This window comes from Dasypus novemcinctus, chromosome 6, assembly GCF_030445035.2.
Source record: "Dasypus novemcinctus isolate mDasNov1 chromosome 6, mDasNov1.1.hap2, whole genome shotgun sequence".
In the NCBI taxonomy this organism is placed as follows: Eukaryota; Metazoa; Chordata; class Mammalia; order Cingulata; family Dasypodidae; genus Dasypus; species Dasypus novemcinctus.
In genome coordinates, this window is record NC_080678.1 from 101,458,672 (window position 1) to 101,482,836 (window position 24,165).

Genomic DNA, 24,165 nt, shown 5'->3' on the forward strand with positions numbered 1-24,165 from the left:
TGTGTCCTTGCAGCTCTAGCCATCATGTCTTTGTTTCAGGTGGCAGGAAGGAGGCTGGACCTCTGCCTGACAACTCTCTTTAAATCACAGCCCCATGCTGTGGCTTCCACTTGTATCTCACTGACCACTCTCATCTGCCAGGGACATGGGAAAAGAGGGATTTGGCTGGGTGCATTGTGGCCTCAACGTTACAGGAAACCCTGTTAGTAAGGGAGAGACAAAGATGGGCAGTGGGGAGGCCAAAAGCAGTCTCTGCTCAGGGACGTTGCTTCCAGAATGGCTGCGTTTCAGGCTGCTTGGTGGTGACCCAGGGCCACCCATCTCCGCAGGTCCTTGGTGTCAAGTATCAGAGAAGGTCAGGTGGACCCTGGCAGACGGCCTCGAGGGGAGGGTGCATTTGTCCTGTAAAGCAGGCCCTTCCCAAAGCTGCTCTGATTTTGGCCTGTAGCCCTAGGATGTGTGCCAGCCAGGCAGGGCGGGCACGGTGCAGGGTGGGCAGGGGCAGGATGGGCACGGGGCATGGCGGGCATGGTGCAGGGCAGGCATGGCGTGCAGGGGAAGGGCAGGCAGGGGCCGCTGGGAACAGAAGGGGGGTGGCTTCCTTCTTCCCTCCCTTTCCTGTCCCTTCTCCTCTGTGTTTAAAATGGAGGCCTGGGGCTCAGAGAGTGGAGTTACCCACACCCTGGGTCCCGGGCTCCCCATTACTCTCCGTTAAGACTAGAGCCCGGGGGCCAGGTCTGCCTGCCTGTTTTTCCATGCCTGCAAGCTAAGGGTGGTTTTTATGTTTTTAAATATAAAATGTGAAAGGGACTGTTACCCCAGTCTCGCTCAGCTTTGCCGTTGGTCTGAAATGCATACTCCCGTGCCCTTCACAGGAAAAGTTTGCCAGCGCCTCAGTTAGGGCTAGGGCTACGCTTCTCCCTCGTTTGGGTTTTCCTTCATTCCTCACTGCCTGCTCTCCCCTGTCCCCTTCTTCCCTCTCGCAGGCACCATCTCCAGTGTATTTGGGGTATGTCCTAGATATGTATATATCTTTGAAAAACAGCCATTTGTCAAATCTTCCTTTTAGTCCTTCAATTTTGCATGACAATTTTTGAAATTGTCATTAAGTACATTTTAAATTAATACATATCTTTCTGGTAAATTGACCCTTTTATCATTGTGAAATGTCTTTAGGTCTGTCATGTTTCTTGCATTGAAATCTATTTTGTCTGATTCAGTTCTACGAGTTTTCTTCTGGGTCATCTTTTCCCATCCTTTTACTTTGAATTCTTCCTGTCTTTTCATATTTAAATATCTCTTACAAGTAGCATATGGATTTTTTTTTTTAATCCACTGTGACCATATGTCTTTTTAAAAAATTCTACTGAAATATATGTACAGAAAAGGACACAACATTTACTGAGACATGAAGAACATAGAGAGTTTTCACAGCCTGAACATACATGTAATTGTTCTGGTCACTCAATAAGAGTATTTCATCCATTACATGAAATGTAATTACTGATACATTTGGATTTACATTTATTGTCTATTTGTTTTCTATTTTTCTTGCCTCTTTTCCCTTCTTGGGTTTTTTTTTTTTTGTATTAATCAAGTATGTTTGCTATTTCATCCCACCCTTTTCCTCATCTCTTAGTTTTTAAAGTTATTCATTTTCATTTTATTCCTTTGTGGGGTTACAGTAGACTACACAACATGCATCGCTGACTTACTACTGATATAAGTTATAAGGAAAGATTCTAGATCATCAGAATACTGTAATTTCATTTACCTCCTTCCCACCTTTTGTATTCGCATTATAATTCTATGTATACTTTAAACACAAGAGAGTATTATTGATTTGCCGGCCAACTGTTCACTTATACTTACTCTTTCCATTACCCTTCATTCCTTCTTTTTTTTAAAAAGATTTATTTATTTATTTAATTCCCCCCCTCCCCCAGTTGTCTGTTCCCTGTGTCTTTTTGCTGCGTCTTGATTCTTTGTCTGCTTCTGTTGTCCTTAGCAGCATGGGAAGTGTGTGCGGCGCCATTCCTGGGCAGGCTGCGCTTTCTTTCATGCTGGGTGGCTCTCCTTATGGGTGCACTCCTTGCGTGTGGGGCTCCCCTACGCAGGGGACACCCCTGCGTGGCATGGCACTCCTTGCGCGCATCAGCGCTGCGCATGGGCCAGCTCCACACAGGTCAAGGAGGCCTGGGGTTTGAACCGCAGACCTCCCATGTGGTAGACGGACGCCCTAACCACTGGGCCAAGTCCGTTTCCCCCTTCATTCCTTCTTGCAGTTATGTGTTTACTTCTGATTTTGTTTTCTTTCTGCTGAACACCTCCCTTCAGTATGTCTTGTAGAACAGGTTTGTTGTTGATAAAGTCTCTCAGTTTGTCTGAAAATGTCCGTTTCGCCATCATTTCTGAAGATGATTTTCACTGGGGATAGTATAGAGTTTTAGATGGACAGGTGTTTTATTTAATCAGTTTAAAGGTGTTATTGACTGTCTCCTGGCTTTCATGATACATTCATTTCCCTTGGGCCATCATAACAAAATTACCACAAACCATGTGGCTGAAAACAATACACACTTTTCTCAGAGCCCGGAGGCCAGAAGTCCCACTCAGCATCTCTGGACTGAAATCTGGTGTTAGGAGAGTCAGGCTCCCTCTGAGGCTCTGGGGCGGGTCCTTCCTTGCCTCTTCCAGGTCTGGTGGCAGCTGGCCTTCCCTGGCCTGTGACCACAGCACCTGCATCTTACTCCCTCTGCTCCATCTTCTCTGCCATGTGTATCTGCCACTTACAGGGACACCCGTGATTGCATTTAGGGCTCACCCAGGTAAGCTCCTCCTCTTGCTATCCTTAACTGCATCACCTCTTTTGCCATATAAGGTAACAGTAACAAGTTCTGGGCATTAGGACCTGAATATGGTTTTGAAGAGCCTGCTGTTTCTGGTTTCTGGAGAGAAGTCATTTTTCATACCCTTATTGTTGAAGGTAATATTTTGCTCCCCAACCCCCATTGCTTTTAAGATTTGTCTTCAGTTTTCTTTATGATTATCCTGCTTGGGGAGTTCTTAACACTTTCTTGAATACCGTAGCTTGACACTTTGGTCAGTTTTGGAAAATTCTGGCCATTGTTTCTTTTTGTTTTTAAATCTGTAATATTTTGGTATATCTTATTGCAGTGTCTTCTTTCCATAGGTTTTTTTTTGGATAGTTATTGTAATGTATTAAACACACTTGTCCATACATACATAACTACATATATACATGTGTGTATAATTTAATATCCTTTTTAATATTTACTGTTTTTGTCAGTGCTTTCCCACATTCATAAGCATCAGAGCTTCCTAATTTCACGTCATGAGGATCTAGGTTGGTCTCCCTGACAGTGCCTGGCAGAGTGTCACTCAAATAATTGTTGGTTATTTGTTAGAATGGCCCTAGGTTTTAGGCTTTTCAATTATTTCCACCATTAAAAAAAATAAAATAAAATCGTGGTTCTTCAACCACTACCTACCTTTCTGCTCTACTCCTGTTCCTTTGTGCTTTTGACCATGCCCGTTTATCTTTGACATGTTTTTTTCTCCATTTTCTGTCTCTTTTCTTCTCTCTATGCTCCAGTATGGATGTTTTCTACTGGCCTTTTTTCCTAGTTCCTTAATCTCCTCTTCTGTCGTGTCCAGTATGTTCTTAATTTCATAAATTGCATCTTTTAATTCTAGAGTTTTCATTTGCTTCATCATTAGTAGATTTTAATTCCCTGGTGAAATTTTCCTTCTTGTTATCTGTTTTCTTAAACGTATCAATCACATTAATTTTAAAGACTGGGTCATCATTCTTCCTGGTTATCTGTGAGTCTCCTATTGTCTTTCTTTTTTCTCCTGGAATACCTGGTCATCTTTGGTTGAAATGTCAGCATTTAGGAAATTGTTGGGGCCCTGTCCTCCAGAGCGGTGGCGGGTCACCTTGCTGCAGGCAGGCACTGAACGGACCTGAGGCTGAGCTGCAGCTTTTGTGCAGTTGGAGGTTCATCCTGAAATCTAGGCGTGGCCCTTCAGTGGTCCCATCTGAGCCTGGGGTGTCATTTAGGCCCCTCCTTGCTAGCTGTCCTTGACTCCCTGACTCTGTCTCCTCAGCACCATGAGACTGCAGAGACCTCAGTTCTGCAATTTAGTGACTTTCTTAAACTCTCAGCTTCTTTTCTCTGCTTAGGAATTTGGCAAATGACTTTAAGGAAAAACGGGTGAATATCAGGCTTAGTTCTTTGCCTCTCCGTTCTCTTGGAATCCTGGTCCCTCAAGCCCTGGCTGCCTTGGCAGTCCTAAACTATATTTCGTCTCACCTGCTTGGTGGTTGCCAACAGCTCTGCTGGCTTCTTTGCCTCTCGCTTTTACTCCAAAAACTGCAAATGCTCTGTCGGAGGGAGGCTTACTGTTTCGGGGTTCCCTTCTCCCCAGGATCTTGCATCTCAAATCCTGGTTGCCTCAACAGCTCTGTGATGCCTCCAGAAAGGTGTTTCTTCTTTTATGTGGCATTTGAATTCCTGCTTTAGTTCATTGGTTCCAGCTGCTGCGTGTGTCCCCAGAAGACCTCCTCCTGGTGATTGCATGCCCACCATCATGGGCTGTCCACCGCCACGGAGGATGGGCTGGCCTTGTCCCTGACCCCTTAGGGACCTGTGCAGGCATGTCTCAGGGCTATGCACTGAGCACTGGTGCTTCCTTTTCAAGAGGTCATTACAGTACGGACGGAGCCCCTGAGACCACCCCTCTGCTCTGCCCTGGTTAGCTGTGACCTCGGATGGCCCACAGTTCTTTGGGCCTCTAACTTACCTGGTTAGATTCAGTGATAGAAAAGATGCTCTCTAGCCCTACGATTCTGTAATTGTTAGGACTTCTGATGGGGATTAGTCAGGGAGGAACGTGCATCTGTTAAATGGGTGTTAACAGTAGTTAAGAGAATATGGTTCTTGTTCAAGTAAGTTAAGGGAAATACTGATTTAATGTCCAGAAACGGGGGAATGGATGCATATTCGTGAAGCTCAAAAGGAGTAAATGAGATATGTCTGAATCAGCTTGGGTGCATTCCAGAAACAGAACACTAAGTCAAAGAGTTGCAGAATATATTATCATGCTATTTTTGTCAAACACATGCAATAGCAATATATTATATAGTTTTATGAATATATAAAAATCAACGTTTGAGAATAACAAAATGACTGGAAGGATATGCTTCCATCCCATAATATTAGTCACCTCTGAAGAGGCCAGTAGGGGACCAGGATTGGGAAACGGGCATCAGAAAGGACTTTAGCTTTATCTGTAACTTCTTTTTTCTTTACGCAAGAAGATGTTCGTCTCTTCTTGGAGGAAGATCTTTTTCCGGGGACTCCTTAGACACTTTCCTCAAATGCGTGGAGGTTCTCAGGTGGTGAATGTGATGTGTGTGGCATTTCCCAAGCTTATTTGACCACCACATCCTCCCTCACTTTTTTTTAAAACAGAATGTCTTGTGACTCTGGCCTTCTGTGGAACACTAGGTTGGTTAGAGAGCCACGTGGATGGGCGTGGACAACTGGCAGTCAAAAAAGCCGTGCTTGGGGCGGGTTGAGGGAGCGGGGAGACCTGCTCAGCCTCGCCCTCAGGCCTGCCTGCTGCTCAGCCTGGCGCTGGCCCTCGCCCTCACCTGGCGCCCTGCACATCCCTCCATGCTCCGCCTCGGGCCCAGCTGTCATCCCTCCCACTCCCGGGCCTTCTGGTGGCCTCTTCACCCCCTACTCCAACCCCTAGCATTTGTTCCACCCCCTGCTGCTATCTGGAGGCCCTTGTTCCACTGCCTAGTGCTGTTAAGCAGCTCTTGTGTTGTCTCTTCACATCGGTTACCTCCTGGTGCCAGGCAGAGTCTGAGCTTTCTATTGTGCACTCTTGTACTTCTGAGACGGTGCAACACGGTGACTTGAACCAGCTGGATGCAAAGAAGGTGCTTGCAGGTTTTGAGGCACAGTATTCTCCTGCCAGGGCTTTTATGTCCATTATGTGGGATGCAAGGTGCAGTGCATGCTGCTTCAACTGCTTTCACTGAGACCGAACAACGGTGTCTTAAACTTGATGGGAAGCTTGTTTCTGTCACCTCTAACTGTCCAAGCTGGCGGGTGGCCTGGGGGAGGCGCTGTGTTGTGGGGTCCGTCCAGGGGCCCAGTTCCCTTCTGTCTTGCGGCCATTTCCAAAGGCCTGTCTTCACCTCGGTGGTCAGGGCTGGCTCTGGTCGGGGCTGGCTCCAGCTCCCTCCGTCCCAGCCGATGGGGAGGGAGCTGGGAAGTGGCAGCTGCAGCTGCTTACACCCCATTGACCGGGCCTGGCTAAGCTCAGGTTTTATCTCAAGAGGAGCTTGGATACTGGGTGGAAGGAAAGCAGGCACGGGGCACACAAGGAAGCATGTGAGAGCTGAAGGACTGGGGGACACTTGGCTGTTCATGTGGGGGAGAGAACTGTGTTGGTCTCCAGGAACAACAGAGGGGCCCCATTGCCCCCTCCTGGCAGGAGAGTCCCGGGCAGCAGGGACGAGTTGGTCCCCAGCCGGGCTGTGGATCCGTGTGATGGACCCCACAGATCCATCGGGGAGTGACGGAGCCTCATGACGCCGCCACCTTCTCTCCTTCAGATCCGGCGAGCAGCCTGGCCTATCAGCGGGTGCAGAAGGTCGAGTGCACATCCCTGCGGCCCGTCCTGGTTCTGGGGCCTCTGCTGGACGTGGTGAAGGAGATGCTGGTGAACGAGGCACCCGGCAAGTTCTGCAGATGCCCCCTTGGTAAGGGGTGCCCCCTCGCCTGCCGGGCACGTCTGTCCCTGAGTCAGCCAGAGCAGGCTGTTCCAGAGCCTTCCCTAGAGGACAGGCGACCACAGACGGGGTCAGATCTGTGTGCGGCCCCGGCCCTGCCTCCCCCGGGGCGAGGGCAGTAGGGTGTCCCTGAAGCACTGGTGCACAGCGGGCTTCATTTGCCCCTTCGGGGCTGGGGGAGGCTGTGAGGGCTCAGCAGTGCCCAGTACCTGGAAGGGGCCTCGGGGTGCGGAGTCCTGATGCCACGTCCCTGCCTTGCAGAGGTGATGAAGGCCTCCCAGCAGGCCATCGAGCGGGGCGTCAAAGACTGCCTGTTTGTTGACTACAAGCGGAGAAGCGGGCATTTCGACGTCACCACGGTGGCTTCAATAAAGGAAATCACAGAAAAGGTATCCCCTGTGTTAGGCCACCGGGAAGAGGCCCGACAGTGTGTCAGGATTGGGCGCCCCTGGCTGCGTCAGGGCCCTTTGCCTGTGCATCCCTGCCCTGCGTGTCTCTAGAGCCCCCACCCCCAGCTCTTCCCACACCTTCACGGAGCTCATCCACATGCTCTCTGGCAGAATCCACCTGCCTGCGGCCTGCCCTCGTTGGCTCTTGGCGTGAGGGCAAGCTTGTGGCCGCTCCCCCTCTGAGGGGGTGGATAAGAGCTTTGAACTCCAGGGAAGAGCCTCCTGCAGGGAATTCTGAAACAGATTCTGCTGAACCTGTGAGCAGACTCTTAGGTTTGTGTGCCTCGTCTGGAGGCTGGTGCGCAGCTTCCAGCAGGGCCGCCTGGGGGGCCCTGCCTCCATACTGTTGCTATCTAGCTCTGTATGCATTTGAACGCCCTCAGGTCCATTTGTCGGGAAGCCCGAGAAAAAGACTGGTGGCTCTGCAAGGCGTGTTGGAAAGACCCCAGCAGAGCAGGGGACTGGGGGTCCCCTTAGGACTTGTCCTTCTAAGTCTCTGCGACTGGGGCTGGCCAGTCCACCTCTTTGGGTTGGTTCCTCCTGTTGAAGGAGTTGGCCTCTTGCAGCTCTAAGTGCACACTGTCCTGTGGGGGTGGAAGACCTCTGCCAGGGGTGCCCTGGGCTCTGCGGGACTCCCCGGTGCAGCTTCAGGGGTGTTTGGGGCGGGCGGCCCAGGCACAAGCCTGTGGCCTTTCATTGTCCCCCATTCGGCCTGGAGGCTCAGGGGACCCGGGGAACGTATGTCAGTCACAGCCACGCAAAGCCACACTCGCCTCCAGGACGCTCCAGCTCTTCATTTGCTCGGTCTGGCAGAAATAAGGCCTCTGGGCTGGAGGTGTGGTAGGGATCCCAGAAGTTCCCCACACCTGGGCGAAGGCAGGGAAGGAAGTCTGGATTTGGACTGCACCGCCCTCCCCTCGCCCCTGCCTGTGGCGCTCATGCTCCCTCCTCCCCCAGAACTGGCACTGCCTCCTGGACGTCGCGCCCCACGCCATCGAGCGGCTGCACAACATGCACATCTACCCCATCATCATCTTCATCCACTACAAGAGTGCAAAGCAGATCAAGTAGGTGCCGCTGCCCCAGGGCTCGGCCTGGACGGTGACGGCTGGGGGCCGGTGGCCCTGGTTGTGGGGGGGCAGCGAAGGAGAGGCAGGAGGTGCTTGGAGGAGGAAGGGAGGGGCCGTGCCCCTCGTGGGCCCTGTTCCATTTCAGCCAGGCCGCTTTAACTGTGTCCCCTCCTCCAGGCAGCCCCTCAGCCCTGCTCGGGGGCCACACGGTTCCTTCGCACACCCAGCTTTGTCTGCACAGCCCCTTCCCACCTCTCCACCCCCCTTTCCTCTTCTACTCACTTTGGGGCTCAGAGGACACAAAGGGCGGGCAGAGCCAGGCCGACCCGGATCGGCCTCAGGCCAGCTCTGCTCTCGCTGAGGTGCCGTTTCCTCGGGGTGTCCTCAGCCCGCCAAGGCTGCTTCTCCTTTTACCTTCCTGGGCTCCCACGCATTGGGGGCCAGCTGGTTTGTCGCTCTCTGTGCACACACTGGGCCCCCCACTGTTCCCTCTGCCTAGAGCCCCGACAGGACCTGCGGGCTGTTGCCCTGCTTTGCGAGGCGCTCCTGGGGCACCCCACAGCCTGGGGGATGCCCCTTCCCCTGGACGAGGAGAGGAAAAAGAGGGCCTGGGAGGGGAGAGGCTCAGCCTATGCTGGATGTCCCACCAGGGAGCAGAGGGACCCCATCTACCTGAGGGACAAGGTGACTCAGAGGCATTCCAAAGAGCAGTTTGAGACGGCGCAGAAGATCGAGCAGGAGTACGGCAGGTACTTCACAGGTAGGTGCAGCCAGGCGCGGTGAGGAGGAGCCGGAGGCTTCGCCAGTGCGTCTTTCCTGAGAGTGGGAGGAGTCCGGGCTCACTGGCCGCCTCCCGGTCCTGGTTGCAGGCACCTCTCACCGCAGCTGAGGTGTTGGGATTTCCGTTGCTGGGCGACACCGGGCGTTTTAAGATGGAAATATAAAGTTCTCTGAGCTGCGCACCTGATCACCAGCTGGTCTTTCTCACCCACCTTCTTACGTGGGCAGCCATGGGTCCGTCTTGGGGCCTGGGAACCATGTAGCGCAGCTCCTGGGTCCCTGCGACCCCGGATCCAAGCACTCCCTGGCGAGCAGGCAGCATGTGCGCCGTGGTCGTCTGTCCCCCCAGTGGTCAGTTTCGGCCACGGGGTTGTGTGAAGAAAACCCATCTCTGGGCTCTGAAACAAAACAAAAAAAACCATGGCTCCAACTTACCTGCTACCCTTTTCCTTCCTGGTTTTCAGCCTCTTCAATAAAATCAGACACTCGTAGGGGGTTAACGTTTTGGTCGTGGGAAGAAAGGGGCAGTGAACTTAAATCGTGGAGTGTGTTGTGATCTAGAATAGGGCTTCCTTCTCTTGCCCCCCCGTGGTCAGGGGTGCATCCATGTGTTTTAATTTCCAGTCCATCACAGACCAGTCCTTTTGTCAAACACGTTAAAAGCAAGTTACTACAGACAAACCTTAAAAATCCCCCAGACTTGGAAAATGCGGGCTCTCTTTTTTATTGCATTTGATTGACACAAAGTTGCCCTGCCAGGCTCTGGCGGCTTCTGCACGCTGTCCGCTTCCACTCTCACCTCTGGCAGCCGGGGCCCGCTTGTGGCCAGCGCCGTTCTGCAGAGCTTGGAGGTGCATCGCCCGATTCGCGTCCACCGAACCTGTGGTGTTTGAAGGCTGCAGGGCAGAGCTGGGCCAGAGTGGAATGCATTTCATTGGCTTTGCTGGAATCTTCTCTGGGCCTGGAAGCCTGACCCCTTAAACTCATGCTAGTTCCCTTTAGAATCCCTCTACCGACTGGGCCACACAACACCCACCCTTCCTCCCCTAAGCGGCTTTCCATGTGCTGGGATCCCCCAGCCCGGGGAGTTATTGGGGTGGTGGGCAGTGTGTGCGCGGGGCCAGGCCCTGGCCGCCCGGGGTTGCAGGGTAAACCGGGGCCCAGCCCAGCCTTGTTGGAGCCTGTGTTTCCAGCCACCTGCTGAAGAGCTGACCAGATGCTGCTGGAGGGACAGGGGGCACGCGGAACTGATGTGCGCTCCACTCTTCTATTTTTTGTCTTCTATCTTTTTATTTATTTTTTTATGATTCTTTCTCCTCCCCACCTTCTTGCCTGGTGGAGGAGAGTGGGGTGGGCGGGGGGCAGGGGTGCCGCAGAAGCTCAGAGCAGGCGGCAAAAGGGGCCTTAAGACCCCAGGCCCTCCCTCTGAGCTGAATGTGTGTTTGGGGGGCTCTTTTGCAGGGGTCGTCCAGGGAGGAGCCCTCTCAAGCATCTGCACGCAAATCCTGGCAACGGTCAATCAAGAACAAAATAAAGTCCTGTGGATCCCAGCCTGCCCGTTGTAGGGAAACCTCGTCCTGTGAAGAGACTGCACATGTTCTGCCCACGTGAACACGTGGCTCAGCTCTCTTTAGTGACTAAAACCAGAAAACTGCGCGGGAGCGTGAAGGGGAGGCTCCCACGAGCACAGGCTCCGGAAGCTCCCCCCCGGGTGACGGAGGGTGGCGGCCAAATGGATCCAGGCCTGGGCAGCGGACCGCGCTCCTCGCACCTGTGTGCTTAACACTCGACGGAACAAAAACACACAAAAGACTTTCGACAGAGGGGTTCAACACCAACCTTTCTTTCTCCAGCCAATCAGAGATGCTGCAAAGAGAACCTTCCAGATCACAAGTTTACAAGCCTCTTCTAAGTATTTGGCGGTTTCTGTTTACTTGAACAGCTTCACGTTGTTGGTGCCGAGCCCCTGCCCCGCCTCCCCTCCATCTTTCTGCCCCATCTGTTTCTTTTCCTGCTTTCCGTGAAACGACTCTGGAACCTCACAAGCGGCTGCTTTGCTCCGGGAGGTTCTCGGTGGGACCAGAGCTGTGGCAGCCTTCCTCCTGTCCAGGGAGGGCCCCGTGACCGCAGGTGCTCAGGCCATTTGAGGTGGCAGATCCAGTGCCTTTGTGGAGTCGCCTCACCAGCGGCAGCGTCCCCCCCTGGGGAGGGAAGACTGCTTTAGCAGTCTAGTAAACTTGCCTCTCTCCTCCTCTCCTGCCTTCCACAGCCTCTCGTTTTTTCCTCCATCTGGGTTTATCCTTTAAGCATTTGGTCCCTTGGAGCTTCGTAGACTCCTGGTGACAGGTTCTGTTCAGCTAGGGCCACTGTGTACCATTGGGTCCTTTTTAGGTTCTGTAGTTGGCGACAGCCTTGACCAGTGGAGATTTTGCGGGGTGCCTCGTAAGCTATTACATTCTAGAGTGTGGCGAGTGCATTGGCGTGTTCTACGCTGAAACTAAAACTGAAGCGGGGGCCTCTCCAGTCTAGGTGGCAGCCATCCCTGCCTGCACCGGGCCCCGTGGAGGTGTCTCCATTTGGGCCTGGTTTGCGCTGCCCACGCCGGGTGTCTTGGGCGGAAGGGTTGAGGTATCTCCTGAAGCTGTGCGTCCTTTTCCCAGGTACTGTACGGGGCTCTGTGGGAGCGTGCCCTGCCTTTTCATCCTGTTCCTAACAATTTCATTTTCCTAGCAAGAAATCCGATTTCATTTTATTTGTAATTCTAGACATTAGATTGTAGTTTAGCCATTACTGACTTTTTTTTTTTTAAAAAGGGATATATTTTCTTGCACAGTTGTTCAAAAAGAAGTTTCAGTCCTCAATGCTGTCCTTTGTTTTATAGGTACAAGTTTTCTAGCTCACGCAATTAAGAAAAACTGTAGACTAGGTCTCGCCGTGTTACCTTCAGGCCCCCCGGGGGTGGATTCTCGGAGCCTCGGGCTGCCTCGGGCTGTGAGGGTGGTACACGGGAGCAGACAGGTACTGTTCTGGCAGACTGGGATTTTCTGTACTAAAATGTTACTTTGTATCAAAAGTTAAACAGACTTTAGTACGACAAATAAAGGTCAATTTCTATAACTTGTGTGTGCAGACACCTGTGTTTCCCTTGGTTTCGTGCCTTCCTGCGCCCTCAGCTTCGCCGGTTTCCTAAAACTTGCCAGAGTTTCCTTCCCCTGCAGAGCGTGGCTGCTGGGCGACATTCTTCCCAGCTCAGGACGATCAGGAGGCCCTCGGACCTGCGTCCTCAGCCTGTGTCATCCTTCCCCTCTGTCCAGCATTGAATAGGCATGGTGGCCGAGGCCACTGTTGCCCCAGGCAGCACATTTGGGGCCTTAGAGCCTGCCCTCTGGCCTGCAGGTGTGGGCTTGGGGGGGCGGGGTGGGCAAAATGGAAAGGGGGCAGTGAGCTGAGTGCTCGGGGGCCCTGCAGGATGCCAAGGTCCTGCTGTCCAGTCAGCACTTCATCTGCAGGGGACCAGGCCCAGGCCACACCCAGCCTGCCAGGCAGGGTCAGCAGGGCTTCCAGCCACCTGGACCCAAAAGCCCCTGCTCTGGGGTGGTGGGGAGGCCCCTGGAAGGCCAGCACTGGCCTCAGATGGACAGAGGCCTGAGGCAGAGCAGAGGCCGCCTTCCCTGCTCTTTGGGCTTGGAGGGGCTTGAGGGCAGAATGTTCTAGAAAAACCACCTGCTGGCGTGGTGGCTGGGCCCATGGGGGCAGATTTGGTTTTGGCACCTCACTCGTCCTTCCCTCCATTGTGGACCTGCAGCCTTGGCCCCCCGGGGGCTACGGGAGCTACAGAACTGAGCTGGGCTCTGCTCTTGAGTGGGTGGGAGCTGGGGCAAATCCTCAGCCCCTGCATTTGCCCGGGTGTCCTCGCCGTGGGGCCTGGCCCTGCCCTGCCATGACCCAGGGCCAACCTCAGAGCGGGCAGCTGCTCCATGGATTTTAAGCCCCCCCCCCAGCAAATGGGGCTAGGGGGTGGGGGGGTGGTGCATGGGGAGGGGGCGTGGCTACTTGTTTAGGAAGGGCTCGGTTACAACGCCAAAACCTTAGCAGCGGATGAGATTTTATTTTCTTTAGACTTTTCTGTATTTTCCAAATTTTCTGCAGTGAACTTGGTTTTATTTTATAATTGCAAGGGGAAAGATGCTCAGCTTTTTAAAATGGAGGGCCCATTACGTCACTGAGATCACAGGTCATTCACCTGGGCCCGCTGAGGCCTTGCCGGGGGCCCTGCTGGGCAGTGCTGAGAGGAGGGGTTCGCCTCACCCATGTGAGAGGCTCGTCTCTGAACCCCCCAGACACTGCACTTGGTGGGTGCTGGTTCCACAGCCAGATTGGCCCTGCCCCAAGTTGGTGTGTGCCTTAGGTGAACACCGTCATTCTAGATCATTCTAGAAGGGCCCAGCCAAGAAGTCGGAGAGGCAGAGCTGATGATCGGCTCTAACCACGAGGCCTTGGATGAACGGCGCCTCCGCGTCTCTGCCTTCTGCTGATCCGAGCAGACACCTATGACTCTGTGGTACGGGGAGGCAGCAATGGACTTGCAGAGGCTGAGGAAAACCCCGGCAGCCTTGACTCACCTGACTTTTTCTTGTGAGGTGGAGGAGACGCCCACATACCTAACGCTGAGGAGCGGCCGTTAAGACGAAGGCCTGACTGAGGCCAAACGGCAGCCGACCAGCCCAGAGATCGGCACTGGGAAGCCGAGCTGCACCTCCTTGGGGGTTGACAGGGCAGGGGGCCACCTGGGCCAGGGGAGCCAAGGCTGGAGAGAGGTAGGCAGGGCAGGGTGGGGCCAGAGCAAGCATGGATTCAAAGTCGGAGCAGGGCCTGGTGCTGGAATGACGGTCCTCTCGGGGCAGGGGCGTGCGAAGAGGATCCTGGGAGCAGGGTGGACCCATGTCGCTGCTTGCCAGCCCTGGCTCCCCTGCCGCGGGTTTCCTCAGCGTATTTAGCCCACGTGCTCGCTCACCTGCTCGCACCCTCTGGGATTTCCTCTCTGGCCTCTTGCTGTCAGACCTTCCTCTTCAGTTCTTACTAGTACGGGTCTATGCCTTTTGATCCGAACCCCCCCAACTGATATTCTCATGTGTGCAGAAGAGCATTTACAATCCAAACGGGCAGTTGAACGAAGAAGGAAATGAACGGGGCACCCAACACCTTAGGTGAGGGGGTGGAACACCGTCACTGCCTCGGGAGCCCTCCCGCCTTCTCCACCAAAGCAAGCCCCGCCCTGACTTAGGGGTATCATCTACGCCCCTGTGGAGCTATCTTGGAACAGTATATTGCTCAGTTTTGAAAACTGAGCTTCAGGCACGAACCCAGCTATGTGGGGACAATGCCCTAGTTGGCACCATTGGATGAAGTCTGCCAGAGAAGGCGAGGGGATCTCGGGGTCACAGTGGTCTTCAGCTTCCCTGGTAATTGACAAGAGCTGCTAACGGAGAAGTCAGTGAGTGGGGGATTGAGTGGGCCCTGGGGACAAAAGGCCACCATTGTTGGGGCGGGTACCAGCACAGTCCCCAGACCAGGTACTGGTTGTCTGGCAGAAAGATGGTCAGAGAGAGTGGACTGCTTTTGTTTGTTTTTACACCTGCTACAACCGCCCTGTAGGTTTCTCCTGTGGGAGGAGAGGACCTGCAGCTGATTTATTTAGAGAGCAGGGAGTTCATCAGCCCACTGTCAAGGCCAACATGGTAGAAGTCCAGAACTGGGCTGCGGCCGCCTCACCGTTGACGCTAAGCAGACGCCCAGGCTGCAGGGGCCACGGTGCAGGCAGCTCGGGACATCCTGGCTTGAGGCCCTGCCCCAAACTCACTAGTTTGTCTTCCGGGTTTGGTGCCAGCTGTCAGCCTGGTACTTCTCCCCACTTCCTGAGAATTTACTGGGAATTTTCACCATCTGTTTCTGATTTTCCCTTCTTGCTCTTCTTTGTCACACTCCTGTTGCCTGCATTATGTGTGAAGACAAAAGGTTAACGCAGATCCAAATTCCTTCTCCATGGAATGGTGATTACTCCCAGGACTGTTTTCTGGGAAAGCTCTGGGCCAAGAAGAAAGCAGCGCCGAGTGTTTGCCATTGCCTACAGTATGTACGTGGGCATTGGGAAGCCCTGGAGAGGATGCACAGCCCCCCCCCGGCTACCGAGGGCCTCGGTACCGACCCCTGGGGAGCTGCCCCTGGATCTGGAGCTTTGATTGCTTGTGTTGGAGACCCTGGACTGGTCCCCACATTTTCCCGTCCCCTAGGTTTTGTCTTTACAGTATTCTTTCAGAGAGATTCCCTCAACTTTTCATCTTTTGAATCCTTCAGTTGGTTTTTTGGTTTTGCTATCATTTTTATTTTCCAAGAACTCTTTCATTTTCTGAATATCCATTTTTGTAGCATCTTGTAATTGTTTCAATTATGGCGTGTTCTCATCTGAGCATAGTTTAGTTTCCTTCCTCTTCCCACCATATTTCTAATTCCTCCGAGGTTGTTTTCTTTCTTAATTGCTCGTTTCTTTATTAGAAGCTTTAACCTCAGGTATCTGGTACTCCTGGGTTGCCTTGGTTGATAAGCAGGAGAGAGGGAAGCTCCAGAACACACGGTAGGGTTGTCATCTCTGCCTTTCACGCTAAGGACCTGGCTGCACTGTTGGTTGGGGAATCTCAGTGAAGGTCTCTCTAGGTTTTTCTTCTGGAGTTTGTCAGATTCCCCAGAGGAGTCTTTCCGCTCCTGACTGGAGGATCAGGCTGGCAGCGTTCTGTGAGCCCAGTGGGCGCTTTGCATTCAGCGCTCAGTGGGGCGCGTGCGGTCACAGTCCTGTTGTTCAGTGTGGTACCCACGCTGCCAGCTGTGCCTGGCGCCCTACTGCAGAAAGCCTCTCTCACTCCAAGGAGAACCCTCCATGCTTCTGCCCAGTTGAGGGGGAGCCAGGAGCCCTGTAGCTTGGAATCTGGGTCTGTTTCCCACCCAGCTCTTCCTCATTTCTTCCCCCAAGTTCTAGAAGTAACCACGCAACAGTTCCTTGCCCTCTGCAGACTTGGGATTTGGCATTCTCCGATCTGCTGAGTAATTCATCACTGGCCCATCTACTTTTCAGTTTCTGAAATGATTTTGCAGTCGTTGCCTCCCCAGCCGTCTTCATATTTCTAGGTTTGTCTCTTTAAAAGCAGTTCTTTTACTGTATTTCTGTGTTTTCATAGAGTTTTAGGAGGCACAAAATTAAGTTTATGTATCAATCTGCTTCCTTAACCCATAAGTAAGTTTTGTATTTCTTTATATTCCTTTATTATTTACTTTGCTCATCGTTTACTGGGGTCTTGGACAGAGCTGGAAGGCATGCCTCATTCCTTTAACAGCAGCATCCTGTTGCAGTTGGAAGGTGTGTCAGTCAGGTTCAACCAGAGAAGGAGAACCAGTAAGAACCTGTACAGCATAGATAAGCTATGCGTGTGGATTTCTTGGAGGACTTGGCCTGTGTGAGTGCGGGTGCTGGCTAAGCTGCTCCTAAGCCCCGAGGGTTGGCAGGCAAGGCGAGGAGGGTGATGGGCAGGGTGGCGCTCTTGGGCGCTGGCCAAAGCTGTTGTCTGCAGGATGTCAGAAAAGGCAGATCACAAGCCACATGGGGCCCCACAAGCACAGCCGAGGCTGTTGTCCCCGGGTGGAACTCTTCCTCCCGGGGATCCCCCTGCTGCGCGGAAGGCCTTTTGCCTGGTTGAATCAGGCTCACCGAGGTTATCCAGGATGCTCGCTTACCCCGAGTCTGCTGGTGAGGGGCTCCAGCGACACTGCGCAGCGCCTCCCCACCACCCCTAGCCTGGCGCCTGAGGACCTGGGCACTGGATCCTGGCAAGGCCCACGTCCAGCAGCCGTCACCTGGGTTTAACAACTTCACTGTTCCCAACAAACAGGCACTGGGATCAAGTGGTTTTTATGTTGATGGACTTATTTAAATTTAAACTTTGCGAGGAGTTCATAGACAAGCACGCCAAGGCTTTGAGCAGTCAGGGTAGATTGCCTAAGCCCTTTTCGTGATGTCCTGGCACCTTTAGGGAGGAGAGAAAACGTGTGCTTGCTTTGGAATGGGCCTCTTTGGCCCCTCTCAGATGCTGATCCTTGCAAGAAAATCGTAGCAGCAGTCATCAGCTGCTCTGAGGAAGTAAACCACCTTAGCTATTTTTATGCACACCATTTAAGACAAGTAAAGGTGCACAGAGATGCTGGGAACTCTGTGACTGCAGTCAAGCAGTGGGATGAAGGGCCTGCATCCCTCCTTCCCCCAGCACATCTCGAGTCATGGCTGACGTCCCCTGCCCCTCTGAGCACGGAATGATCTTTTTAGTTTTTTTTCTTTAAAGAACAGAACCAGAGCTGCTTTGAGTTGAGCAACAATGTGTGCTGGTATTGGTTCTCCACGGAAATATAAAAATGATAAAACTAAAATTGTCAGATGTTTGACTGGAAGGGACAGTGTGTTTTTTAACTGACATGTTTTGGAAAATTATCTTCAATAATTAGAACAAAGAGAATATTGTTTAACTTTTGCATTTTGCAAGTTTACATTTTTTTTTAAGATTTATTTATTTCTCTCCCCTTCCTCCCCTCACCCCGGTTGTCTGTTCTCCTTGTCCATTTGCCGTGTGTGCCTCTGTGACCACTTCTATCCTTATCAGTGGCACCAGGAATCTGTGTTGCTTTTTGTTGCATCATCTTGTTGTGTCAGCTCTCCGTGTTGGCAGCACCATTCCTGGGCAGGCTGCACTTTCTTTCGTGCTGGCGACTCTCCTTATGGGGCACATTCCTTGCATGTGGGTCTCCCCTACGTGGGGGACACCCCTGCACATCAGCACTGCACATGGGCCAGCTCCACACGGGTCAAGGAGGCCCGGGGTTTGGACCGCGGACCTCCCATGTGGTAGACGGACGCCCTAACTGCTGGGCCAAGTCCGCTGCCCCAGTTTACATTTATTTAACTTGAGGTTCAGTGACATGGTTTTACATTTTTGTGTTTGAAGTATATATTAACCATTTACTTTCACCAACATAGTTGATGCCTTCTGAACAATTTCCTTCTTCATAACACCAGTGCGTTTTTGAAAATTGCATTTTTTGTAACTTTCCCTGAAAATTGCATTTTTTTGTAACTTTCCCGTGAGTGTATTAAATCTTTGGACTGTGTGGGCCATGCCCAGGACCCTTCAGCAGGCTGCTGCTTGAGGGGCTCTTCATTTGTTTAAAACCAGAATGCTGAGAGTTGAATCTAGAAGGTGTGTGTCCTTGCGCCTACCCTCGAAGATGAGAAGCCAGGTTCCTTACTTCGGGTAATTGGTCCTTAAAAATGCAGAGATGAGGGAGAGCTGGAGGAACCGCGGGGAGGTGCGTGTCCCCTTGTGGGGGCCACGGGGGAGCCCGTGGCCCCTGTGGGAGGTGCTGGGAGGAAAGGCTTCTGGAGTTCTTTGTCATGGCTTCTCCACGGCAGGCCTCGCTGGTTCCCCAGGCCCAGGCATGCAGGCGGCCTCCTCTGTCCTGTCTCCCTTCACCCTCGGCCACGGGCAGGGGGGAGCGGTGGCGAGGTGAATCGAGGCCCTCACGATTTCAGCAGGCAAGCTGAGAGGGGCTTGCGCCTTGGCTTAGGACACCTCTCTCTGGAAGGATTTCGTGGTCAGACCTCCCTGAAGGGTTTGGGGGGGGTAGGTGGGGGGAAGGGCAGGGGTTGCGGCAAAAGTGAAAAAAGATGTGGAAAAATGAGCAGTGAAAGAGGATTCTCTTCCACCCTGCATCCCAGAAAGTTACACATTTTAAAATCAGTTTCTTCACTCTTCTTGCTGCTTGGTGTGTACAAAGCCAAGTCAAATATGAATTCCCACCCCGGAGGTAGCATTCGGTGTTCTGTGTTTTAATTTTTTCACAATAACACAAAATCCCAAAATATTGGGGGTGGCTTTTGCCCCAGCATTGTGTTCACTGCTGTGCTGGCAACTGGAGCTGCCAGAGAGACCTCGAGACAGGAAGAGGCTTGGAGAAAGGGACGCCAAGTGTTCCTTCTCAAAGGGAAAGGCTGTATGATGGCCGCAAAAGGAGGACGATGGTGGCGCCGATGCCACCGAGGACTGGGACAAGTTGACGGCAGCTCAGCAATGCCACAGCTGTGCGGGGGGGGTGGCGTTAGGACACCTGGTCATCACCAAATGTAACCTGAGTGGCCGTCTTGTGGGGTACGCACTGCCAAGGGAATGGACTCTAGTTTGTAAGACGCCTACTGTGTGCCACATACTAGGTGACTTTCATATACTAGAAATCTCCCCATGGTTAAAAAAATTTTTTAATGATCAGTATTCATTTATACTATTCTTTTATTCAAACCAAAATGTAATGAACAATGAGAAGAAGGCCAAACCTTGTCATTTTAAAACAAGGTTGTTTTGATCTATCAAGCCAGGTGTTCAAAACGCGACTTAAAATTACATCCTTGGGAGCACTTATTTCAGGTTAAAATAAATTCTAGATTAAAAACTTCTGATTAAAAAGGAAATCATCCTTTTATGGCAAATATTAATATAGGCACATGGCAAAAACACAAACAGTATAGCAGAGTTTGAAATGAAAAGTAAAGGAGGCCCTAATCTTTGACAATGTGAGCGGTCTGGCGCTTTCCACCTGCCTGTGATCATCCCGCATCAGTAATAACGAAATCACTGGGGGGGGGGGTGGCATCAGATGAGGCAGTGTGTTCCCGCAAAAAATCCATCACCTGGCCCTCACCAGACCTTTAAGTCCAACTGCCCGTCTACAGGAAATTAAGGAAATAGAAGAACAGGATACTGCAGATGCCATGAAGAAACAATCAGGCAAATCTAAAATACAGGTTCTACAAACCAGTGACCTGGTCTCCTCAGTGGTATGGATAAAAAAAAAGGAGCGCGTTGAGCGGAAGGAAGCTGTTGCCCCGTGTGCAGGGTGCCACGAGTGCAGCTGTCTCCTTGCCTCCCGAGACCCGCCCAGAATGCAGTGGGCCCTTGGAGGGCACGCGGGTGCAGGCGCAAGCTCTTCACCACTGGCGCCTGACTGGAAAAGTCCTGAAAGACTAATAACCAAATACAAGAGAAAAGTTGCAGAGGACGTTCGGGGCACAAGAGGGGGAAGTTGACTATGTACTACACTAGGTGTTATACGAGGGGGTTGCTATGCTCGGGTGCTTATGGAATTGTGTAGGGGAATACATTGTGGCGATGTGTGCTCAACTCTTCAGAGATGGACTGGCTAATGCCATTTCCTTTGAAACGGGTCAGCCAAAAATGGAAATATAACTTGGCAAAATGTCAGTTTTCGATCTAGGTTTCCATTTCAAAAAAATATCAGACTAGACTGTTTTATAGTAAAGCTCAGGGAAGAGTCTATTGTGCTCCAATTGTGAAGTAATCACTGTTATAGTTTTATGACTACGCAAGGGGAAAAAACAAACTTGTGTAATGCCTCCCCCCATATTTTTGCCTACCAAAATCATAGTTAACCTACTTGATAATTTCGTCCCCACCCAAAGCCATGGAGGTTTTCCTGTATCAGAGCATGTGGCTCTACCTCTTTCTTTTAAACAACTGTGCACAGTTCTTGTTTGGATGAATTTGTCGTTTAGTCAGTTCTATATTAATGACAGCTTTTGTTGGTTGGTTGGTTTTTAGCTTTTCTGCTATGAGAAGCATAATCTAATTTTATTCTCAAAGAAACCATGGAGAGGTGGTAAAGGGAACTGAGCTGGTGCCTCGACCAAAGACAGCCAAGAGAAGAGACAGGTCTGAAGCCTGCACCGTGTTGCTTCTAGAACCCTGGGATCTTTTTTTTTAATACCATGTTGCCAAACCATTCTCATAAACCCGATGCCTCCTCTAGTGTCCCCTCTTTGGCCTTTTTAGCCTCCCATAGACTAATCAGTCACCTTGTGTATAATTTTAGGACACTTGGTCAGGAGTCAGAGGACTTCAGTACTGGTTTGGATTCGCTCACAATGGTTGGGTCACTTTGAACCCTTAATTATCTCCTCAAATTTTACTTTCTTTTTTTATAAAGGGGGCTGCTACTTTCTGACAACCAATAAGATGGTGACTTTGAAGGATGAAGAACAAACAGGGACTGCTGCCCTGGAAAGCCACGCATCTCTGTTTGCCACCATCAACAAAAGCCACCCCACTCCCAGCTCACTGCTCTCCTTCTTACTCAGGGTCCCTGCAGGCATGTCTGGTAGAGTCGTGTTTCTGCATTCTAGCTGCAAGGGAGTCTGGGAAAGCAAATTTGGGCTGCTAGGTAGGGAGGCAAGGCCTGTTAATGTGGGAAACTTCCCAAATGGAGGAACATGTTCAGAGGATGCTGGGCAGCTTCAAGCACAACATGTGTATACCACAAATCTAAATGTCCCAAATAGGAAGAATAAATAATGGTGCATTCATAACATATATTAAGCCAGTTTTATAAGCCTATATTGAAGAATGTTTAATAGTATGGAAAATGCTCAAAATGTTATATGAAAATACACACCAGGATGGTCTCAATTTAAAAAAATATGCATAGGGAAAAAACCTTGACATTCACAAAGGAGTCCATTCAGGTCCTCTGAGAAGCAGATGCCAAGATGGGATTAGACATACGAGAGGTTTATTGAGAGCACGGCCTGTGAATGGTAGAGACAGCCAGGAAGGCTTGACACTGGAGCCATATCAGGCTCCTGCAAAGGGAGAGAGAGGGAAGGACAGACGGACTAGGAAGCGCCTCGATTGCAGCGCAGTTCTGAGAAAATGGCACCCAGGCCAATGGGGAGGCCCTGAGCACAAATAGCTCTTTAGAAGAGTGGTATCCAGCAGGAAGTGGCCGGTGCTGCCACCTCCGCGTGCCCAGTCATTGCCTGGACACAACCGGGGCAGGAGCTGGGGGCTGTCCATCTGTGCTCTTGAAGAAGGCCTGTCCACCATGACATATTGGCTAAACAAGGGTGGGGCCAGGTCAGTGGCTTTCAAGCAGTGCTACTTTGCACACACCAAGTATTTTATACCAAACAATGGCTATCAAAACTGCCCAAGTAACCTATTTGCTGCTCTTTTGAGTCTTTTACTACTGGGAAGAATTATATGCATAGTAATGTACAGAAATACAACTGTAGGGAGCGGATGTGGCTCAAGCAGTTGGGCACCTGCCTCCCACATGGGAGGTCCCAGGTTCAGTTCCCAGTGTCTCCTAAAGAAGATAAGTGGGCACATGGAGCAGGGACAAAAAAAAAAAAAGAACAGACAAAAGCAGGCACAACGAGCAGACAGATGAAGGAACCATGGGGGTGGAGGGAATACAACTGTACAACCAATAAATCATAAAGTGAGCATACGAGGGTACCCAGGGTTTGTGTCAAGCAGCCCCGCACAAGCCCCTTCCATACGCACCTCAGTATTCTCTCTCCACTTACAGCTTTTTAAAATTCAGTTTGTAACTTGGTTTTTCTGAAAATTTCCCTTAAGGGGGAGTTGGATGGGAGAGAGTAGATGCTGAAAACATTCAAGCTGTCTTCCTTTGTAATGAGTTCCAAGTTTTGGTGCTTTAGAAAAGTGAAGGTTAGCTATCTGGAAAACCAGCCCTTTTATGATGCTGATTTTAATTAGTGCAGGTTTTGCCTTCCCACAGTAACCCATATCTATCGGGTATCTTCCACAGTCCCTGAATTTAGGTTCTGTGGATTCTAAAATCCACAGGTTACTCAGAGACCTTTCAGCATAAGGCAGATCCTAAACTGTGAGAGCTTAAAGGAACAAAAACGGGAGATCATGTGCTTCCAGCCTTCCGAGGTAGGGATAAAGAAAATGAGACTTACAGAGACCAAGGGAGTTGGCCCAAGGACTCAGAGCCCCTCGAGGGGCTTCTGCATCTGTTTAGAAGTTGTCTCCCCGCCTCCCCGACTTCCAGGGGGCCTGCGGGGTTTGTAGGGCCAGCCTGAGCTTCTCGAGGCCAGAGGACACAGCCCCCCATCCCTCGCCACCTTTCCACCCCAGCGCAAACAAGAGGATGAAGGGAGGGGAGGGGCGTCTCTCTGGTCTTCAGGTGCTGAAGCACAGCACGTCATCAGAGATTCTCGAGTTGCAAGAGAGGCTGCAGAGCTCTGAGGCCTGAGGAAGCAGCAGGAATAATAACAGTTATATGGCCCTTACTCTGTGCCAGGTACCTCTGGAAGGACTACAGGAACACACGAGACGGACGTCACACAGAAGCAATTAGCCATCATCCCTGCCGCGCAAAACTGAGTGGCCATTTGAAACCTGCAAGTCACAGTGTCAGAGGACAGGGAACCTGACACGCGTGGCTCAGGCGTGGAGGAAAGACATGGTCAAGCCTGATGTCCAGATGCCCCAGCTCAGCGCAGGGGGAGAAGGGCCTCCCAGCCTGGCAGGGGTGTCCGCTCATTGGCCGGCAGCTGCCTCCTCCCCGAGGTGGAATCCTGAGCCCCGTGCCCACCCGGAAACTGGGCAGGAGCCCTCTCCCCGGCCACGGCCGCGGGCCCCTGCTGAGCGCGGCCAGCGGGGACCTGCTTGGCAGTGACTTTTGGTGGCGGGTCTGCGAGTGTGGGGGGCCCCTCCCGTCGCCAGGCCTGTCACCTGGAAGCTGCTGGAGAGAAAGGGCAGCAGGCTTCCCCTCGTAACAGCTGGCACCTGCAAGGGGCAGCGTGGGGGCTCAGCAGGTGGCAGGGCCGGTGGCAGCAGGGCGGGGGCTCACACGGGTGCAGTGGAGCTCAGGCCCGGGAGTGGGAGCAGCGGTTTTGCCTTCAACCCAGGACCCCAACACCCCCTGCCAGGTCTGGCTCGAGGTCTGGCAACGGTGGATTTGAGGGTGTCTGGCCTTGTCTCTGGGAGCCGGGGGGCTAACGAGTGGGAGCTGGAGCTTGAATTTCCATCAGGGCTCTGGGTCCTGCCCCCACCCTGAGACTGTGGGGCTGAACTTGGAGGGACCCAGATTTTGGGGGGAGTAGTTAACCTGGTGA

The 24,165-nt window shown here is 51.9% G+C and overlaps 1 protein-coding gene across 1 annotated transcript in view; it reads left to right on the forward strand.

The window, feature by feature from the left end:
- Positions 1 to 12,248, forward strand: part of LOC101422177 (disks large homolog 5-like) — a gene marked incomplete at its 5' end in the record, with an annotated part of 172,307 nt that extends 160,059 nt beyond the window's left edge. The window contains 5 exon segments of the mRNA XM_058299541.1: positions 6,656 to 6,802; positions 7,094 to 7,221; positions 8,239 to 8,348; positions 9,002 to 9,111; positions 10,593 to 12,248. Of these exon segments, the coding sequence (XP_058155524.1) occupies positions 6,656 to 6,802; positions 7,094 to 7,221; positions 8,239 to 8,348; positions 9,002 to 9,111; positions 10,593 to 10,696 (599 nt within the window).
- Between the last annotated feature and the right edge of the window lie 11,917 nt (positions 12,249 to 24,165).